Genomic DNA, 19766 nt, shown 5'->3' with positions numbered 1-19766 from the left:
AGCAACATGGTGCAGTGCTTTGTACCTGACTGCAAATCACCGCTCAGTCGTCAACACGTGTGTTCAGTCAGTGTGTAGTTTGTGTGTTTATTTCAGAGCCCTTTATGACACAGGACACTCTGCTGACAGGACAGGTTGAGGTCCATGCTCATTTTCATGATGTTATAGTTCATCCTTAATTGTAATAACATTTAATGTATTTACTTAATATCCACAACAAGTGAAAATTAAAAAGTGATGGTCAGCAAACCAGAAAGTGCACAGCGCCACCGGTCTGATGCATGGACCGGTGCATGGTCTCCTCTTGGACCATCATATTCAGTTTATTAACTTGCCATGAATTATTACACAAATGTTCAGTAAATGCATGAAGATGTATGCCTAGGCTAAATATTGTTTTGACAGGGGCATCATAAAATGCTTAATATGACTCATACCATATGAAGGCTACAGTAGCCTAGCTAAAGTGAACGATAAGTAAGGGATAATGTAATGTAAGTTAATGCTAAGCGGAGGGGTCTTGAATCAGCCTGAAGGGAGTTGTATTCGCTATAACATTATCTCGCTTATTACATGGCTACCTACCAAATAAATCAATAATTTGACACAAAATATTAATTTAAAAAAGGAATTTATTAATTTAATAAATAGCTAAAGAAAACAGTTCGTTCCGTCTCTACGGTTAGAATCCTGCTTCCATGGCAACGCTCTGCTTTTTCACGGACCTTCGCAGAAGGTTTACACGACTTCCACCAATCAGATGCATCACTGTGGGATTGTGGGATTGTTCAGGATTGTGGGTAATGAAATACTTATCCAAGACATCGCGAATAAAAGGCATTTATCTCAAAACAAGGTTAGTGCCCCATGAACTTTTGGCGTTTATACAATCGCTTAGTACAGCCGTAGCTGGTTTTAAGTCTACCATGTATGGTTACGTTTTTATGGCTTATACCAGAGCCCGTCTACGGAGAGCCTGTTCACTCCCTATTAAGTCCTATTGTACCAAATTTTGGTTGTAGTTCCACCAGAGTTCCACTGGGGGCGATCACCCCCGAGTGCAAAATGAATGGGAGTCTATGGGGCTAGACGGCTAAATTTGTCCCTTTCAGCCGATTGCCGTTGAGAAATCTCAGATTTGATTGTAGGTTTGGCAAGTTCAACATGGGTTATAGGTCGAAAATTGAATGAACGAGTACTTATGTCCTTTCGATTTCTTACAGGTTGAGTTGTTGTTGCCCATAACACGCTAGCATTCTGCTAATGAATGCTGATTGGTCAGTGAAGGACTGATTACGACCAGAGATACCGCTTGATGGCATCATGGCATCCGAAGCGGGAACAGAATGTATTCTAGCAGAAACTCTTCTAGCACGTGTGTTTACCTGTGTCAGCTGTGTTGTCAATGCCTCGAGAGAAAATAAAGTGCAGAGCGCGAAAACACCAAAGTGACTGAAGGATTGCTGTAAAGCAGTATCTCTGGTCGTACGATGTGTATGACGTCATTGACATTTTGAAAGACTTTTTAAAGCAAATAAGTGACTCTAAAAAATCTAACACCCAGCAATGTGTAATTTCTTTGCATCTCCTTTCGAATACAACATTCAAAATACTAGACAAAAAATTATATCTTGAGAAAAGTGGATTTTGAGGGGTATAGCTCCATAGACCACCATTCATTCTGCACTCGTCCTGTGAGCGCCTTCATGTGGAATCAGAGTGGAACTGCAACCAGTCAGAAGCCGGAAGTGTAGCGAGAGTGAACCTTCTCCCCTTATTAGACATTCTCTGCTTATACATAGACAGTATATAAGATGGACACAGCGACCCCATAGACTTCAACGGAGAAAAGTGAAGCCCATTTGAAGCACTCACTTCCTGATCGCCAGGCGAACTGCGCAGGCTCAAACTGAGCTTGAACACGTGAGCAACGTGTCTGACAGCTGTCAGTCTTCTAGTAGCTGTGCGGAGAGAAATCTGAATCATTCCCTTCCGAATCTCGCAGAGACGGAGAGCGTGAGCATTAGCTGTCCATGAGCTAGCAGCAAGATCAACTTTATCACTCTCTGTGGGCTACTCCCTTCACTTTATCGGACTTAATGCCTTCACGTCCCCCCGATTGCCTGCGAGCTTCTCCGCCGGTCTATACGGTAATTTCTCTACAGTGCGACAGAGAGTCGCGTGAGTTATGACGCAATCGTTAGCCTATTTTTACAAAAACGGCTTCTACGGGGCCATAACGTAAGGTACAAGGTAACGGAGCCTTTCATACATTGTCGAGTTTCTTTAGAAATAAATAATGGACAAATGGAGTCTTTGGACGCCTCAGATGTAAAGTTATTCGCTGTCAAAGTGACGCAAAAATGAATGGGAGTCAATGTAATGCTAACAGCAGGTGAAGTTCTGCTACAATGGCGGCGCCCGCGGAGGCTTCAGTTTCCGGCGGATGGATTACCCCCTTGTGCTTATACCCCAACTGTCAATGGAGAAATTGTATTGAATTCTTACTTCCGGCACCGGCTGTGGGCGGGACTGTGATGCTCTTGTCATCACAGTTTGCCAACAGGTGCTGCAGCACCCCTAGTTCCCGCGTCCATGCTGGAGACTTCCTTTTTCCTCGCAGTAGCCTACGCAGTATACACTATTAACATTTGACTATTAACAAACAAGAAATTTATTAACAAATTAGTAAGTAAGCACTCAGTTGAATGTGGTAGTTCACTGTATTAGCTAATCAGTAACTATTTTTCAATGTAATACATTACTTTCCATATAAATTAACCAAGTAAAGCAATTGGTAACTTTTAAGGGAGAAACACAATATTGTAACGCATTACTTTTAAAAGTAACTTCCCCCAACACTGGTTGTAACAGAACCGTAACAGGCGACTATTTTTTAGATTTGAATTAATAATTTGTAGCTTTAATACATTTTCTTTTTTATTTTGATAAATTTTCTTATTATTATTTTTACTTTTATTAGCCCCTAGCATTCCCTTGCAATTATATCTAATGTCAGTTAGTTATTTGAAAAGGTTTAGCCTATAGTTTTTCACTAGAGATAAATGTTGACTAGAAGTCGGAACGAACATGTTAAAGTTAACATAAGAAATTATGAATCATTATACCAGGATAGGCTACAAAATATGAGTATAGCCTGCCTAAATTGTTACGCAAACTGAGCTTGTGTGGGGGGGAATGGCAAGCCAAGCTGCGCAAAAGAGGCGCAACATTGACGTGTTAAGTAACCTCGCATTACGTCACAACCGGTCACAACACAGCGCTTCAAACATGGCAGACAACAGTAGTCAAGGGGACCTCAAACCTGAAGCCCAGTTTGCAAAGAGAATATACCCGGCAAAGGCAGAGCTGACGAGGGAACAGATGCAGTTCATCCGACAAGTGGAGCTGGCGCAGTGGAAGAAGAAAGCAGGCCAGCTCCGGGGCCGAAACGTGGCGACAGGACTCGCCATCGGCGCGGTAGTGCTCGGCATCTGTATCCTTTACAACTCTTACACAAGGTTATGCCAGTAGCAGGCGGATAGTACAGTGCGTTACATCTGTCAGACGAGATAGCTGATTATATTGGTAGCCCATAATGAATGATAGTAATATTAGGTCTTTAGATGACATTATTACATGATCAACCAGTGTGACATAAGTGCTGATGTCATGATGAGCAATGCTTCATTAAATTGGTTACATGATCAGTCAGACACTTGAATATGTTATTAAACGTATCGTTATTATTATTATACCCTTGTGCTCTTTCAGCCAGTCAAAACAGACTGTACGCCTGTACTGTACTGTAACTCTTTTTTTTAAATTAAATTAATATCACTATAAAAAGAAAAGTTGCTGCCTTAATTTTTTAAGTATAATCACCTTGGATGCTAATTCGTTTCAACTTAAATTACAATTAAATTGGCACAATTAAATTGAGTTGAATCCTGTTTAACTTATAAAAAAAGTTATAAGTTGCTTAACTTATTAAAGCAATGTAAAAACATATATTGCCATAACTTAACTTTTTGATTGTTTAGTGTACTTGTTTTCTATTATACTTTCACTTTAATAGTTTGTATTTTGTGTCGACTTCATGATACTAAACATTATTAAGGCGACCTCTAAATCATGCAGCACGTATATCCTTTTAAAATAATAGAAAAGTTATTTTATACTATTTTTTATTCATAGTATTCATTTTGTTAATTAAGCAATTTGTTAATCTTATTCAATCATACAATTTAATATAATCCAAATGCTTTTTTTCTGCATCGTGGCTGATTTGTAGATCGTATATTGTCTGCAGGGCCTATATAAAGTATAAAACTAAAATATGAATTAGTGCTGTCAAATCAATTATTCACATCTAACATAAAAGTTTGGCATAATTGCATAATAGTTGTTTACGTAATATAGGGTGAGTTCAGGTTGATTGGGACACTTTTTGCCATTGGGATGACTGGGGAAAAGTGTTTCAATCAACGTGTATGCTGTACACACTCACACAGATATAGTGTGTGTGTGTGTGTGTCTGTGTGTGTGTACGTGACGTGTGTACATGTAAGTCTTTCGCTCATCAAGGCTGCATTTATTTAATAAAAAATACAGAAAAAACAGTAATACTGTGAAATATCATTACAATTTAAAATAATGGTTTTCCATTTGAATATACTTTCAAATATAATTTATTCTTGTGATGCAAAGCTGAATTTTCCGCATCATTACTCCTTCAGTGTCACATGATCCTTCAGAAATCTTTCTAATATTATGATATATTATCAATGTTGGAAACAGTTGACGTTGCTTAACATTTTTTTTTCTTTTATAACGTGAAACTTTTTCCACGATTCTTTGATGAAGAAAAAAAAAGAACAGCATTTATTTCAAAAATAAATATTTTGTAACAATATACACTATACTGTTCAAAAGTTTGGGCTCAGTAATTAATTATCTTTTTTCTTTTTAGAAATTAATAATTTTATTCAGCAATGGTGTTTTAAATTAATAAAAAGTGATAGTAAATATTTATATTGTTAGAAAATGTTTATATTTTGAATAAATGTTGTTCTTTTTCATTTTTTTAAATCAATGAATCGTTAAAAACAGCCTCACAGGCTAAGGGGGTGAAAGGTAGAACGATTCTAAGGCCCCAGAGATTGATTTTATTAATGGCATGGGTGCGGTAGGGGCCCAACCTCATATTCTTTATTTTATAGGGCCCAAAATTTCTGCCGGCGCCCCTGATCACAGGTTCCAAAAAATATTAAGCAGAACAACTGTTTCTGATCAAATCATCATATTAGAATGATTTCTGAAGGGTCATGTGACACTGAAGACTGGAATAATGATGAAGAAAATGATATGAAGTATATAAAAATAGAAAACCATTCTTTTAAATTGTAATAATATATCACAGTATTACAGTTTTTCTGTGTTTTTGATAAAGTAAATGCTGGCTTGATGAGCAGAAGAGACTTCTTTCAAAAACATACAAAATTATAAATTTTTCCAAACTTTTGACATATACTGTATGTACTGTATACACGCACACACATAATATATATATATAAATATATTTTTTATATATATGTAGGCCTATATACATTCACATATATTATGTAAACAAAAACTTTTAAGTTAGATGTGATTAATCACGATTAATCGATTTGATAGCACTATAATAAGAAATTATGTAATTCCAGTATGAACTCTCCAGATGTCTGTAATATTTCCCTTCACCAGCCGTCCTCAGATGGCTACACCTTCTACTCCGTATCCCAAGAAAAAATCATGGATGAAATAGATGAAGAAGCAAAAGCACGAGCTCCGAAGACCGGCGCGAACTGAGTGAATCTACAGGAACTGTCTCACTGACACGTGAGCGCGGGTGAACGTGCGCGCGCGCCGGCAGAGGGCGCCACATCCAATCAAATCAGTGTATCCTGTTGGACATCAGACTCGAGACTCGACGAGGAATCCTTCGTTTGCAAAGACAGTTGCTCATCATTTCTATTCGTGTTCGTGGAAACTGAATATCATCATATTCCTTATACTACAATAATTCTGCTGGTCATATTGCTTTGAGTGTAAATGCATTCATAATTACAGTGAGATTAATTTAAATAATAGCCACCCTTTTGTTTGTTTGCCCTTTTTTTTTTTTTAAATAAACACAATGTGTCCTAAATTATACTGCAGTGTTTAAAATGAATACTCGACCAACATTCATCTATTTTATAGCTATTTATTGACTTTAAATGTACAAATATGATTTAGAATATAATACATAATCATCATAAGATAGGGAAGGCACAGCATGGCAGTGTTGCATTAAACATTGAAGCGATCGATATAACAGAGCGTAAAGTCACATTTATCTCAATCTAGAACACATTGTCTGTGTTTGTGTCTGTAACTGATCTGCTGATTTCGATGCTCATATAAAGGCATTCATATGATTTTTTCACAGTTTTTCAATGGATGTTCTTGGGTTGTCATATTAAAGATCTTGTCGGTTTGTGTTTGAAACTGAAAAAGTGCAATACATAATAATGACAGAAATCCACCCGAAAATATGAAGCTAAGTTTTTATACATCATAAAATTAGCTATTTCTGAATGTTTATATTCAGAATTCCTCTTTACATCATGCAAGTATCATGAGTGTCTCATAAGTTAGACAAAAAAAATATTTCACCACATATTGTACATAATGTTTAAACACTAAGAATACAGAAAGCATAAATGTTGAAACTTTGGGCTCAATGTGAAAAATCTGAACATACTGTGTTATTACCATGAGGATAATGAATGCACTTTTATTGACTGCTCTTTGTAAACATCAAAAATCAATCATGTATTAATGACTATTGTAAAGTCCCAGATGGGACTGAAACTTATGCCAAAGTGCAGTGTGCATATCATTTACATTTATCTTTAACTTAATGACTGACACTTGCTTTGATTTTTGATGCAATTAATAAGTCAGTCATAGTCAGACTGGTAAAAAACAATTAATATATATATATGTAAAACTTTACATAAACTTCAAGGTAAAGACGTTCTGCATCCCAATAGATGAGAATCTCAAAGCTGGAACAATCGATGCAAAAATATATATTTAGCCTGCCCACCCTCAATCTGTTTTTATTTATTTTTATTCACATTTAAACTATTATCATAAAGCAGACCCTATGAGGTGATAGCAGAAATATCTGGACCGGATCTACTGAGTTCATGGAGACTGCTGGGATTCTGGTGTTTCTACAGCGCGAACACAAGCAGCAGAACAGAAACAGCAGGGCATCTGTTGATTCAGATGTGCGCCCGTTCAGCAGGTTTTAGAAAAGTGCAAAAGAGAGAGTTAGGAATCATCATCCTCAGTGCTGAGCCTTCAGAGAGTCCCGCCAAACCATCGGCTCTTCACAGAAACCAGCGGACTGGTTAGTGCATCTGCACCAGAGACATCCCTCATGTCAGTCACAGATGAATGAGGTAGTCGGATATAGTCCCGCCAATGCACCAGGATTCTTACTGATGGGAAGACAAGAGAGAAACGTTACTCAGATGTGAATGCATGAAAAGAATATACTATCAGTGTTTGTTGGGTTCAGCTTCAAGCATCGTAAGATCATGTGCTACTAATTAATCCTTGGCGTTATATTGAATATCCACAATATATGAGTTTGCTGTTGAAATTGTGCACTGAGTTTGATCGTCCTTGTCTCGCAACTTATTAAAGCGTTAAGACAGACATGTTTCTACATCCAAGCTGTTAAAGTTTGATTCATTTCTGTGAAACCTTTCAAACTGTCTGTTTCTAATTAATTCAATTAATTCACTCCTTGAAGCATTTGTCATGTTTTAGTAAACATGCATGTAGGTAAATATTGCATTGTTATATCAGTGCATATAAATGATAATCATTTAGTGAAAGAAAATAAGAAAAACGTCTTTCTTACAATCTTGACTACTTGGTAAAAAATGAGGTCAGGTTGAAATGATGGCTCCTCTTTAACAAATACACAAACCTAGGATTTATATACATTACTATTCAAAATTGTTTTACACAAATGTCAGCGCTATTTGTAAAGTAAATAAATGTTGCATTATATATTGTAAATACAATTAAAGGTACACTGTGTAGGAATTTCTCGCTTCTAGCGGTGAAATTGTAGGCTATTTTGCATTCAAACGAATAGTGCTCTCTAGCGCCTCGCTTTTTCAAATGCGTTTTGCAACTACGGCAGCCGTAATGTACCAAGAAGCGATGACAACATGTCTTCCACTAGCACTTGAGTTTTCTTTCGGGTGATACGGTTCGTTATTTCAAACAAACTTGGCACACAACGAACAAACAGCATGAATCACAGACTATAAAAAGCTTCTCCTGTGGCTTGGCATAAGTGTGATCCTGCGTTATGAAGCGCAGCCTTTCAAATGTGCCGGGACAGTGACGAGCGCCTCTCTCTGATCTCCTTGTCCATCTCAGCTGGTGTCAGTCATGTGACGCTGGCTCTGAACGAAAACGTGTTGTGGAAACGCGTTGAGCTAGCTAGTGCTTTTTGTCCCTCTCTGCTATTATAGTTTTTCAAAATGGCGGAACAACATGGAAGCCTCTATGGACTTACCCGTCCCATGTAAATAAAGATAATAAATTCTTCACTTATGAGCTTATCATTGGCAGAGGTAATTTTACACCAATGAGGACATATTTATGAATAAAGACATTGATTTTAGCTAATAAAATACTTTAAAAAAAACTACACAGTGTACCTTTAAATTTAAATCAAACTAAAATGTTATATACATTTTTTATAGATTTTATTTAATTTTAAATTGCAAATGACATTTTATGTTTGTCTAAATAGTGAACACTGTGTAAATCAGCACTGCAGGAATGTTTATTCCATTAAAGGATATGGTAATGTGAAACGAGGGAAGCCCTGTGCTGAATGTAATGCATCATCATACCATTCTGGTGAAGTCAGCAGCGAAAGTCACTCCTTTAGTGGGCCGGGAATCGTCCTGGGAACTGCTGCTACTGTTGCCGCTCAGGGAGTTCTTCCTCATGATCCCTGTGGGCCAATCACAGCACAGCAAGACGTTAAACATTTCATTTGCTCATTTACAGTTTTCATTTAATTAAACAATTGCTTATTCCGCCCCACCTAAAACCTCTAATCCCTCTGTACTAAAAGCTAGTGCGCTGTCTATGAAGACACAAAAGATGATCCAAAAGGAACTAAGATGCTTTCTTTTGGATGATTCTGAAGGAAATCCCATCATTTATTCAACAACAAAACGTATAGATGACTTCATAGACTAGGTAACACTTTACAGAAGTTATTAGTTAACTACATTAGTTAACATGAACTAAAAATTAAAAATAGTTCTAAAGCACTTATTAATCATGGAGAGATAATGATTATAAACAATCCATTCAATACCAAAAAATATTGATAAAAACTACTTAACCATCCAGGTAACACTTTACAATAAGGTTACATTTGTTAACAATGAAAAATACTTCTGAAGCATTGATTAATCTTAGTTAACGTTAATTTCAACATCGCCCAATACATTATTAAAATAAAAATAATATTATTTAACAGACCTGAACAGACATAAACTAACAATGAGCAGTATGTTTATAACTAACATGAACAAATATGAATATTAGAAATATAATGCTCGTTGCTAATTAATTTATGGAACGAATGGGATCTTATTGTAAAGTGCTAATTAAAAAGTTTTATATTTCACCCATAATATCTGTGTGATGCTGTCATTGTATGCTTATTAGAGTATTGCAGTGCTGGTGAACTACACTGTAAAAAAAATGACATCCCCAAGTCAGAATTTTTTAGTGACTGGTCACATCTAATTTTATTAATTAGTCTGACATATTAATTCTCATTGAACCAATGTTAACAGGCTATTGCAATAATTAATTCAATTTATTTGACAGAATTTCACTTGGGCCAATTAAAAAATTTAGATGTGAACAGTCACTAGAAAAAAATTTGACTTGGAGAGGTTACATTTTTTTTACAGTGTAGAAACACTGAACTGTTGCGTTTATAATCTGCTGTCTCAGTGAATGCTCAACAGGACTGTGTACAGCAGGTTTTAGAAGAGTCTGAGAACCTGCTAAAGGCAGCATGTCGAGTCTCTGGAGGCTGTTTCTGCGGGACGACGGGAAGTTTCCTCCTTTAGACATGCGGCGCTGGCGGCTGGAGAGCATGACTGCCGGAGACACTATACACGGAGGAGGAATCTTCCCCATCTTACAGTACAGCTCCTCGATCTCTCTCTTCTGCAGCGCCTGTAGAGACTGAACCTCACACAGATGCCTGAGCGAGAGCGAGAGACACAGGAGCATTCATCACAATCATATTCTGCATCATCACAATCATAATCTGCATCATCACAATCATAATCTGCATCATCACAATCATAATCTGCATCATCACAATCATAATCTGCATCATCACAATCATAATCTGCATCATCACAATCATAATCTGCATCATCACAATCATAATCTAAATAATCACAATCATAATCTGCATCAGTCAGGCTTCATCACAATCATAATCTGCATCATCACAATCATAATCTGCATCATCACAATCATAATCTGCATCATCACAATCATAATCTGCATCATCACAATCATAATCTGCATCATCACAATCATAATCTGCATCATCACAATCATAATCTGCATCATCACAATCATAATCTGCATCATCACAATCATAATCTGCATCATCACAATCATAATCGGCATCATCACAATCATAATCTGCATCATCACAATCATAATCGGCATCATCACAATCATAATCTGCATCATCACAATCATAATCTGCATCATCACAATCATAATCTGCATCATCACAATCATAATCTGCATCATCACAATCATAATCTAAATAATCACAATCATAATCTGTATCATCACAATCATAATCTGTATCATCACAATAATAATCTGCATCATCACAATCATAATCTGCATCATCACAATCATAATGTGCATCACTCAGGCATCATCACAATCATAATCTGTATCATCACAATAATAATCTGCATCACTCATGCATCATCACAATCATAATCTGCATCACTCAGGCATCATCACAATCATAATCACGAGTATTTCTCAGTACTGTAATCATGATTATTTTACACGATTAAGAGTGGGTGTTATGACTCTTTTAAAATCCTATAGTATTTTTTTTCATAATAGTGAATTATTTCCTGCGAAGTATACGGTTACACTTTATTTAAAGCCTTTATTAGTAGTAATGCATTATAAAAGTATTTTTAATGCATTAATTATGCCTTGTAATGCACCTCATAGTGCACTGTATGATCTCATGAATAATTGTAAACACAGTTATAATACATTATAATACTTATGTTACACCTTTAGAAAGTTTAAACCATTAAAACACAACAAACAACCAATTTCTGATGCAAGAAATCTGCAAATATTACAATGCATTTAAACTTTGGTTACAACTATTATGAAAAAATATATAATGTATTACAATGTACATTATGAATATACCTTTATAATGCATTATACATAAAAGCTTTAATTAAAATGTTCCCAAGTATACTATATATATATATATATATATATATATATATATATATATATATATATATATATATATATATAGTATACTTGGGAACATTTTAATTCATGTGTATGTGTATGTGTGTATATATATATGTCATGTATACTTTGTTGGAAATAAGGTTGCTTTGCCTTTTAAAGATACCAGTGATACCATTTCACAAGCAGATCTTATACTAACTAATGTAAAAAAAAAAAAAAAAGTCCTCAAACAATTATTGAAAAAAGTAAACATTCAGTAATACAAGAAAAAAAAGAAAAAAAATAGGACAAATACAATAGAAAAATATAAAATAAAATAAAATAAAATAAACAGTGCTTTCTAAAATTCAGCCTACTTTAAACAAATATAAAAAAAACAAATGAAAAAATCAAACACTGCATAGTCTCTACTACATGAATTAAATATTTATTTTAAAGTACCGTAGGCTATTACTGCTAAAGTTATTCAGTCAAGAGCAGTGAGTGTTTTCGTATGTTGTTTGATTAATATGAACAGATCAGACATCAGCAAGTATATTAGACTATATGCACTGAACTCTTTTTAATATCAAGCACGTCCCAACTGCATATATCAGAAGTAACATTATATTATTTGACAGATTTGGACGTTACGTTTGGGCTTTTATGGAGGGGTGAAAGCACACTTCTTTAAAGGAAAGAAACTGTATCCGGCACAATAATCTCGATTATGGCGTTTTAATAATTCTTGGAAGCCAAAATTGAAACAAAAATTCGCTGAATTGCACAATCCTAAGAGAAACACAATAAAACACAGAAGTTTGAGAGTGCCTTACTTCTCCCTCAGCTCATGTAGCTCCGCCCTCATCTCGTCATCCTCGCTCTCTGATTCGTCGCTGCTCAGGTAGGAGGAGCTTCGCGTGTAGCTCATCCACAGGTTGTGGAGAGGAGTGGCATACGGAGGACTGGTCGTGTTTCCATCCCACACTCTCCCCTCAGTGTCCAGAGCCACGGAAAAACCACTGTCCACCGACGTTCCCATCAGACCCGGGCCACAATCCACCCTGTGTCCCTTCTTCCTCCTGTGCTTTCCCATCTCATCACGATCATAATCATCATTCTCCTGCTCTTGCTCATCAATCTGTCCCTCTCGCTCCCCGGTTTGACTTCTCCCCGTCTCGGGCTGGGCGGCAGGACTCAAAGCACGCCGAGCCTCACGGGTTTCCGCTGGATCCAGCGAGCTGATGAGGTTATCCCGCGGGACGACGGGTTCACTGGGGGGAGTTTGACTTTCTGTGTGTCTGGCGGGAGCAGGAATCTCTTTACTGGGGGACACTTGAAAACGGCCCACAGTCACAGTAGACTTCGGCTCTGTAAGAAAGATGGAGAAATAGAAAAGGTGGAAAGAGTTGAAAAATACTGCAAACATACCTGTGAATCCTCTCATGCATGATATATGTCACCTGACCTCATAATCACACTACATTCGAGTGACGTCCAGTTATCACATGTAAATAATGTACTTATTTTGTCTTTTTAAATCCTCTGTTGGTTGGAAAAACTGAATTTTTTTTATTGTTTTACCCAATCGGAATTGTACGAAATTTGGTGACTTTTGTGGCACTTGCTATTATGAACACCACACACACACACACACACACACACACACACACACACACACACACACACACGATTACAAAATGGTCTTAAAAATGGTCAGTTGCCACAGTAAGAAAATAATGGGAAATACAAAAAATCAGAGGTTTTATGGGGAACAATATACAAATTACCCATGATAAAGTAGTCCTTGATGATGTATTAATATAGATTATAGATTTTAAATAGAATTAAGATTTCATTATTTTAATTTTAACAGTTTTTTTTTCATTACATTTTTTACAATAGTGTCTAGTGTCATGAAATCCCCTCAAAATACAAAATATTAAAGAATAAATATTATTGAAACACTTATTGTCTTTGGTTTTGACCGCCGAGGATCACAAGTGTGACGCCTGAAGGTTAGTTTTTGTGTAAAAATGTCCAATAATGAGTCAAAGAAAGAGATTCCAGCTGTGATATTTTGTCACACAGGAAATGAAAGACCCAGTCGAGTGCATTGCATTGTGGGATACAGTATTCTGCAGTTTGGTCCGGCTATATACTGCTCAATTTGTCAAATATAGTAGGCCATCAAACTCTGTATATTTAAATTTGCATACTATGAACAAATTAACCAGAATATCAGCCAAAAACAATTAAATGTTAACGTGTGACTCATTAGTTTGTCATTGACTGCCAAGAGTTAAAATAGGTTATATAAATTTGGATTAAATTGCACAATAGTATTTACTTCATGTGACACAATGCAGCATAATACTATTCGAAATGTCTAGCGTTCATGACAGTATTTACTGTATACTGTACTATTCAGTAAGTACTATGTTTATATTCCACTCCGAACACAGCCAAAATAGCTCTGGTTTCAGGAACACATAAAAGCTGTGGAGGAAAAAACAAAAAACCTTTGGTTGCGCAAGAACTCCGCAGGGATATTTAATAGGTGTCCACAAACCCTCCGTATAACCATGTATTTAGCACTGCAGCATTATATAACCACATTCTGTAAGAAGAAAGCCCTATGTGTACCAGGAAGTGTGTTACGTGGGTTTATGTTTAGGGGTCAGTATCTTACCAGATGGTAAAGAGATTTCCTGGCTCTGTGAAGTTCTGGTACTCTCTCCTGAGACCAGAGGAGACAATGATCTGGGACTGGATGACGACACCTGGGAGAGAAAGACTGTTTCATTCAGGGACACTTCCACATCTGGGTTTCATAACCGAGGATGAACACATTTAAAGGTACATTAGCAATGTTAGCTATTGACATTCAGTGATATAAAACGTGCTCAGAATAACTGCCAACACTATGGAAACAAACAGTCATGACACAGAAAAGCACAACGGTTACTCAATATAAAGAGCAGAGGTCACCAGTTTGCGTACCATGATCCAGATCAGGACCCATCATTAGTTCCACCCAAGACTTGTGTTTATCATATATACACACACACACATATATATGTATAACACTTTATTAGTGCATTATTTTTCTAATAATTCAAAGGCCTGTCGTCATATATTCCTTATATATATATATATATATATATATGATTATATATATTTAATACAATTATAGTTGTATTATGGTAATTAATTGAATACTAATTGAAATTAAGAAATATTTGATTTCTATATAATCTATATAATTCTATAAATATAATTATTATATAGAATTTATTACATTTCATTTTAAATAAATGCAATAAATTATGTTTTTATTCAATAATTTATTTTTGAATATAAGATTTTTTTCTTATTATTTATTATACTTTTACAAGGTGTTGCCAAAATGTAAGATTAAAAAGCTTTTCCTGAAAAGCAATTTGTGTACTTAAAGTTATTATGGGACCACTGATTGACCAGAATGTTGCACGGAAAGGAAAAAAAAAAGTTTTTTTACTGATAAAACTGCAATACAAAAAAAAAAAAATGATATAAAATTTTTATTTTGATGTGCTTGTTTGTAGGGCTGCACAATCTGGCCAAAAAAATGTGTGATTATATATCAATATGGCTATGAAATAATAATGACATTTAGAATTTATATTTATAATACGGTATATAATAATTATAATGTTTATCATTCTTATTAATTAAAATCTTAAGAAAAATATAATTATTATTATTATTATTTATTTTTATACATGTCTTAATTTCCTCGAAAAACCATCATTTCCAAATGATATATATAATTTGAATCACTACCTTCGCTATTAGATAATTGCACTAAGCCATATCGTAATTTCAGTGTTATTTAAACTAATTGTACCGACTGGACCTCTTTAATTGGTGAATGGCTTACTCTGCTATCTGGGCTCGCTCGTGGAGAAGACGACAGTCCAGATGAAGACCCGGGGCTCCTCCGCTGGTCTAGTAAGTGCCTGGGGAAAGCGGGTCTGTATCCGTGAGGATATTCCTTAGAGGATTCCTGTGCATACAGCATTCCCTCTGGAGACGCTGTCTGCTGGGCGGACGTGGAAACGCCACCGGGTGAAGTAGACGTTGGACACGTTTGGGAAGGTGGCGACATCACACTGTCTCGAAACTGAGACTCCATGTTCTGGTAATACTCGGCCATCCCTGGAGATTGAGGATACTGGGGCGCATACATCGTGGGATAACCAGGCTGGAAACCCGGCATGGCCTGAACCAGGTTCGGTGCGGGCATGAAGGAATGTGCCATGCTCATTGCCATAGACAGCACATTAGCCAGGGAAAACAGAGGCTGACTGTGCGGTGGCCACATGGCCTGTGCGTGAGCCGGAGACATCAGGTTGACGTCGGAAACGGGACTTGAGACGTCTGAGGTGAGCGGGCTGGGGGAGCCCGGGGACGAGAGGGAGTATGACGGACTGCTGTGCATACGGGAAAGAGGAGTGTGGCTGGGTTTGGGGGAGCCCGGGTGAGGCGGGTACGGGAAGGGGAAGTGTGTGGGGTTGTTCATGTACGAGGGCATATACTGCTGAACGTGAGGTAGGTTGGAATGAGGCATTCTGGGATCAGAAGGGTAGGCTGAGGCTGATGGAACGTGATGAGGATGAGGAGAACCTGGGAAATGACAAAGATATTAGTCAGATGGGGGTGCAGAGTGAGATTTTATATATTTATCTTTCATTTTTTACAAAGACAGTGTTCAATGACAGCAGTTTGCTCTGTGCAAAACTTGCCAGAACTTGCCTTGTTCATTTTTAAAAAACACTCAGAATTGAATGCCATTCTTCAATGTAATCGTACTGTAAAAATTGTTGTTTCAACTTAAAAAATAAGTGTTCATGCTGCCTTAAAATATTAAGTTTAGTCAACTTGATATTTCAAGTTGACTAAACTTAAAATTTTAAGGTAGCACGAATACTTACTTTTTTAAGTTGAAACTATTTTTTCTACAGAGAGATTTATTTTAGTGTTTTTTGTGTGTTTTATTTTTAATTCATTTAGACTAAAGGGTATAGAGTTTTAATATTTGCCATTTATCATTTATCAAAATGATAAAGGTCACTCCTCTAAAAGCTGCGTGAGATACAGTCTCATTACTGTCGGCAGCAAAAATATGTGGGCGAGTTACAAGACAAAGTACTAGTATTAGGTTAGCAAGCACCAACATCTGAAGAGCTGCTCATATACATTTATACATCTATACATTTAAAGAAACTGTTTCATATATGCTGGAAAGAACTGTAGAGCTAGAAGGCTTTCCAGAAAACAACAAAAGCTACTGTTGCAACTGATCTTATCATACTCAAATTCATTAGCAGTAACCGAACCATGATCGCAATACTCATGGGAATATTGGCAATGATAGATGTGCAAAACAGGTTCCTCTGCTGAAAGTCTTTTGTGCGAGTGAGACGTCACACCTTTAGGCTTGTCCCATCATCTGTCAATGCCAAAGTGAAATGCCTCTGTACAATAACAGCTTTCACACAGTACCATCTCCATAGCAATACACAAAGTGTTGTCTAGCATGGTCTCTGATGGGTCCATTACGTCACCGGACCGGCCCCAGTGAATGATCATGTCTGAAGTTTAACATCGATGAAGCGAGAGAGCCAAAGTCTCTCTGACATTAATGAAAATAAAAACCATCTGTGCATTCGCTTGTAAAGCTCCCATTGTAGAAGAGGCTGAACATAATTGATGTAGACATCGTAACAGTGGCTCTTTAGTTATATCTGGATATTCTTTTTCCAAAAAACGAATACGCAAGATGTATCATCGAGGCATGAAGCCAGAAAGCAGCAGAACAAAATGTTCAGTAGGCGGGACAGAAAAGCACCAACAGTAGTAGAGAGATCAACTCTAGGAGGGGGACATGCAGGCTTTCTGGGTCTTAGTATTTCATTTATGATAAAACTACCCGAGTAGAAGAACTTACAAACACATGTGGAGACTACAAGATGCACTACAAATAACATTATCTGTCACTTTGATGGACTGGGTTGTAAATATTCCACACTCTAAAAATGTTGTACTCGTAGTTGTTTGATTTAAATCTGTGAAATCAGTGAATTTTCTTATGTCTCATTAGAACTACAGAAACACGACCCGATCTGGCAATCTTACATAGTGTGGTTATAGCAGATATAGGACCGCAAAGCGAATCCAGAAGTGCCTTTCACCCTGTTACGACTTGATAAACCACTGATACGCTTTTGGAAATGTTATTTTAAAGTAAAAAATCTTCTTTAGTGTTGCTTTAAAGTAGACCTAACAAGTTAAGGTAAGCCAACCAAATGAGTAATGTGACCTTTTTTTATTTGAAACCTCTAAAAAGAGCAGCTGACTATTCGCTAGCAACAGTGCACATACAGTAGTGGCCAGAATTTACATATTTACCTTTTATTCAAATATTATAAAACATTTGTTAACAATTTTGTAAGCATACTGCATATATGTGCTTGGAGTCAATAGTTTTATTTGTGATAACGCAATGAAACGCCAAATTGTGCGGACATCATTTTTGACCAGGCTGTCATACAAAGATATTATGAACATGCAAAAACAAGAGAGAACCAACGAAATATCAAGAACTGATTATGTTGTAGTCAATATATCGTCCCCTTGGAATTATAAGGTTCTATCTGACATTTTTGTAAAAATTTAGTTATTCACATATTCTTATTCTGTGACCACTTCTTTACATTATGTGATGTTGTTTTTTAAGTTGTGTACATTTTGGAACTTTCTATTTAGAAAATAAAGATAGATAAAAAATATTATTTAGATAAATACCTTAACCAAGTTAAGGGTTTTATTCTTCCCTGATGTTTAAAATATTTAAAAGATATACAATATTTTCCTCATATCTTGATGGTTTAATCGAACTTGTAGGGTCATAAAAAACAAATATCCCCTCCGGACATCACCTTTGGCCACTACTGTACGTCAAAACAGGGAAGAAAAGATTGTCACAAGTCCGTTTCATGCAGACTTTAAATGGTATTTTAGGTTGATTGATACAAATTGCATTGTTGGGGACCCTGAAGACAGCATTCACAGCCCACCTCCAGCTAAAGCAGTTACCCAAGAGTCCCTGTAGCCAGGCAGAATCAAACTGCATCTGTGATGTTCAGTATATGTCATAATGCCGGATGACATTTAAAGAGCGTCCAGCTTTTATTCCCACTCACAGCTAGGCAGGAATAGGAAAGACTAGGAGACGTACATTGGAGAGAAGTGGTCACTTACCTGGGCCATTATGGAAAGACTGTGAACGTAAGAGTGGACGTGTGGATGAGGTAATGTCTCCACCGACTCCCAGAGGCGAGGCTCTCGCCCCGGCGCCCAGACCAAACTCCGCTAAAAAAAACATATGTACACGTGTGAAAAAGGTGCTGATTTGAAAGCGCTACTTCATCAATACTCAATGGTGAAGCTTATGCAAGCTTACCTGGTAGAGAGGAAGAGGAATGAGCTCGTGCCAGACTGTGGAGGTTCGGCTGAAAGGGAAAAACAGTTTGTAATATATTATAAATGTACTTTCGTATATAGTATAGGCTTCATTTGACTTTTTGACATGGGTGTATGAAAAAAACTATTTATGTAAGTTTGAGTGTTTTTGAAAGAAGTCTCTTGTGCACACAGAGGCTGCATTTATTTGATTTAAAAAAATGCAATAAAACCTGTAATATTGTGAAATATTATTACAATTTAAAATTGTTGCTTTCTGATATGTTTTAAAATGTAATTTACTCCTGTGATTCAAAGCTGAATTTTCAATTTCTTCAGTGTCACATGATCCTTCAGAAATCATTGATGATTTGATGAAAAATTTCTGATTATTATAAATGTTAAATTCTTTAAAGGTCTTCTGCTTAATATTTTTGTGAAAACAGTAATATGTTTGTTTTTTTCAGGATTCTTTGATGAACAGAATATATTTGAAATAAATAAATATTTTGTAACATTATAAATGTTTTTTTTTTTATAAAACCATCGATTAAATCATACTGTGCTATTATATATAAACCTATAACAATATAAGCTAAAATTAAATTTAAAATAATCAATCTTTCATTCATGTTTAATCA

At 36.3% G+C, this 19766-nt stretch overlaps 2 protein-coding genes across 3 annotated transcripts in view; one reads left to right on the top strand and one right to left on the bottom strand.

Moving 5' to 3' along the window:
* Positions 1-3176: 3176 nt before the first annotated feature.
* Positions 3177-6680, top strand: coa3a (cytochrome C oxidase assembly factor 3a). Its single transcript, XM_079594684.1, has 2 exons — positions 3177-3496; positions 5759-6680. Exons 1-2 carry the CDS (start codon positions 3199-3201, stop codon positions 5851-5853), a joined length of 393 nt encoding a protein of 130 aa, XP_079450810.1. The 5' UTR covers positions 3177-3198; the 3' UTR covers positions 5854-6680.
* A 719-nt stretch (positions 6681-7399) lies between these two features.
* The window catches only part of wnk4a (WNK lysine deficient protein kinase 4a), a 63831-nt gene continuing 51464 nt past the window's right edge, over positions 7400-19766 (bottom strand). For both annotated transcript variants that reach the window (XM_079594644.1, XM_079594645.1), the window contains 8 exons: positions 19127-19175; positions 18925-19035; positions 15542-16287; positions 14312-14402; positions 12456-12990; positions 10155-10360; positions 8979-9082; positions 7400-7538 (listed from right to left, as the gene is read on the bottom strand). In XM_079594644.1, the coding sequence (XP_079450770.1) occupies positions 7536-7538; positions 8979-9082; positions 10155-10360; positions 12456-12990; positions 14312-14402; positions 15542-16287; positions 18925-19035; positions 19127-19175 (1845 nt within the window). In that variant the 3' untranslated portion in view covers positions 7400-7535. The remainder of the gene's footprint in view (positions 7539-8978; positions 9083-10154; positions 10361-12455; positions 12991-14311; positions 14403-15541; positions 16288-18924; positions 19036-19126; positions 19176-19766) is intronic.

The sequence above is a fragment of the Phoxinus phoxinus genome (assembly GCF_949152265.1).
Source record: "Phoxinus phoxinus genome assembly, chromosome: 21".
Taxonomy (NCBI): Eukaryota; Metazoa; Chordata; class Actinopteri; order Cypriniformes; family Leuciscidae; genus Phoxinus; species Phoxinus phoxinus.
The sequence above is the reverse complement of the archived record's forward strand: the minus strand, read 5'-3'. Positions and strand labels throughout refer to the sequence as shown.

Excerpts from the sequence above, each read along its gene's own strand:
- coa3a (XM_079594684.1), top strand. The coding sequence starts at position 3,199 with ATGGCAAGCCAAGCTGCGCAAAAGAGGCGCAACATTGACGTGTTAAGT. Across the intron at positions 3,497-5,758 it reads CGCGGTAGTGCTCGGCATCT|ATGGCTACACCTTCTACTCC; the intron begins GTATCCTTTACA and ends AGCCGTCCTCAG.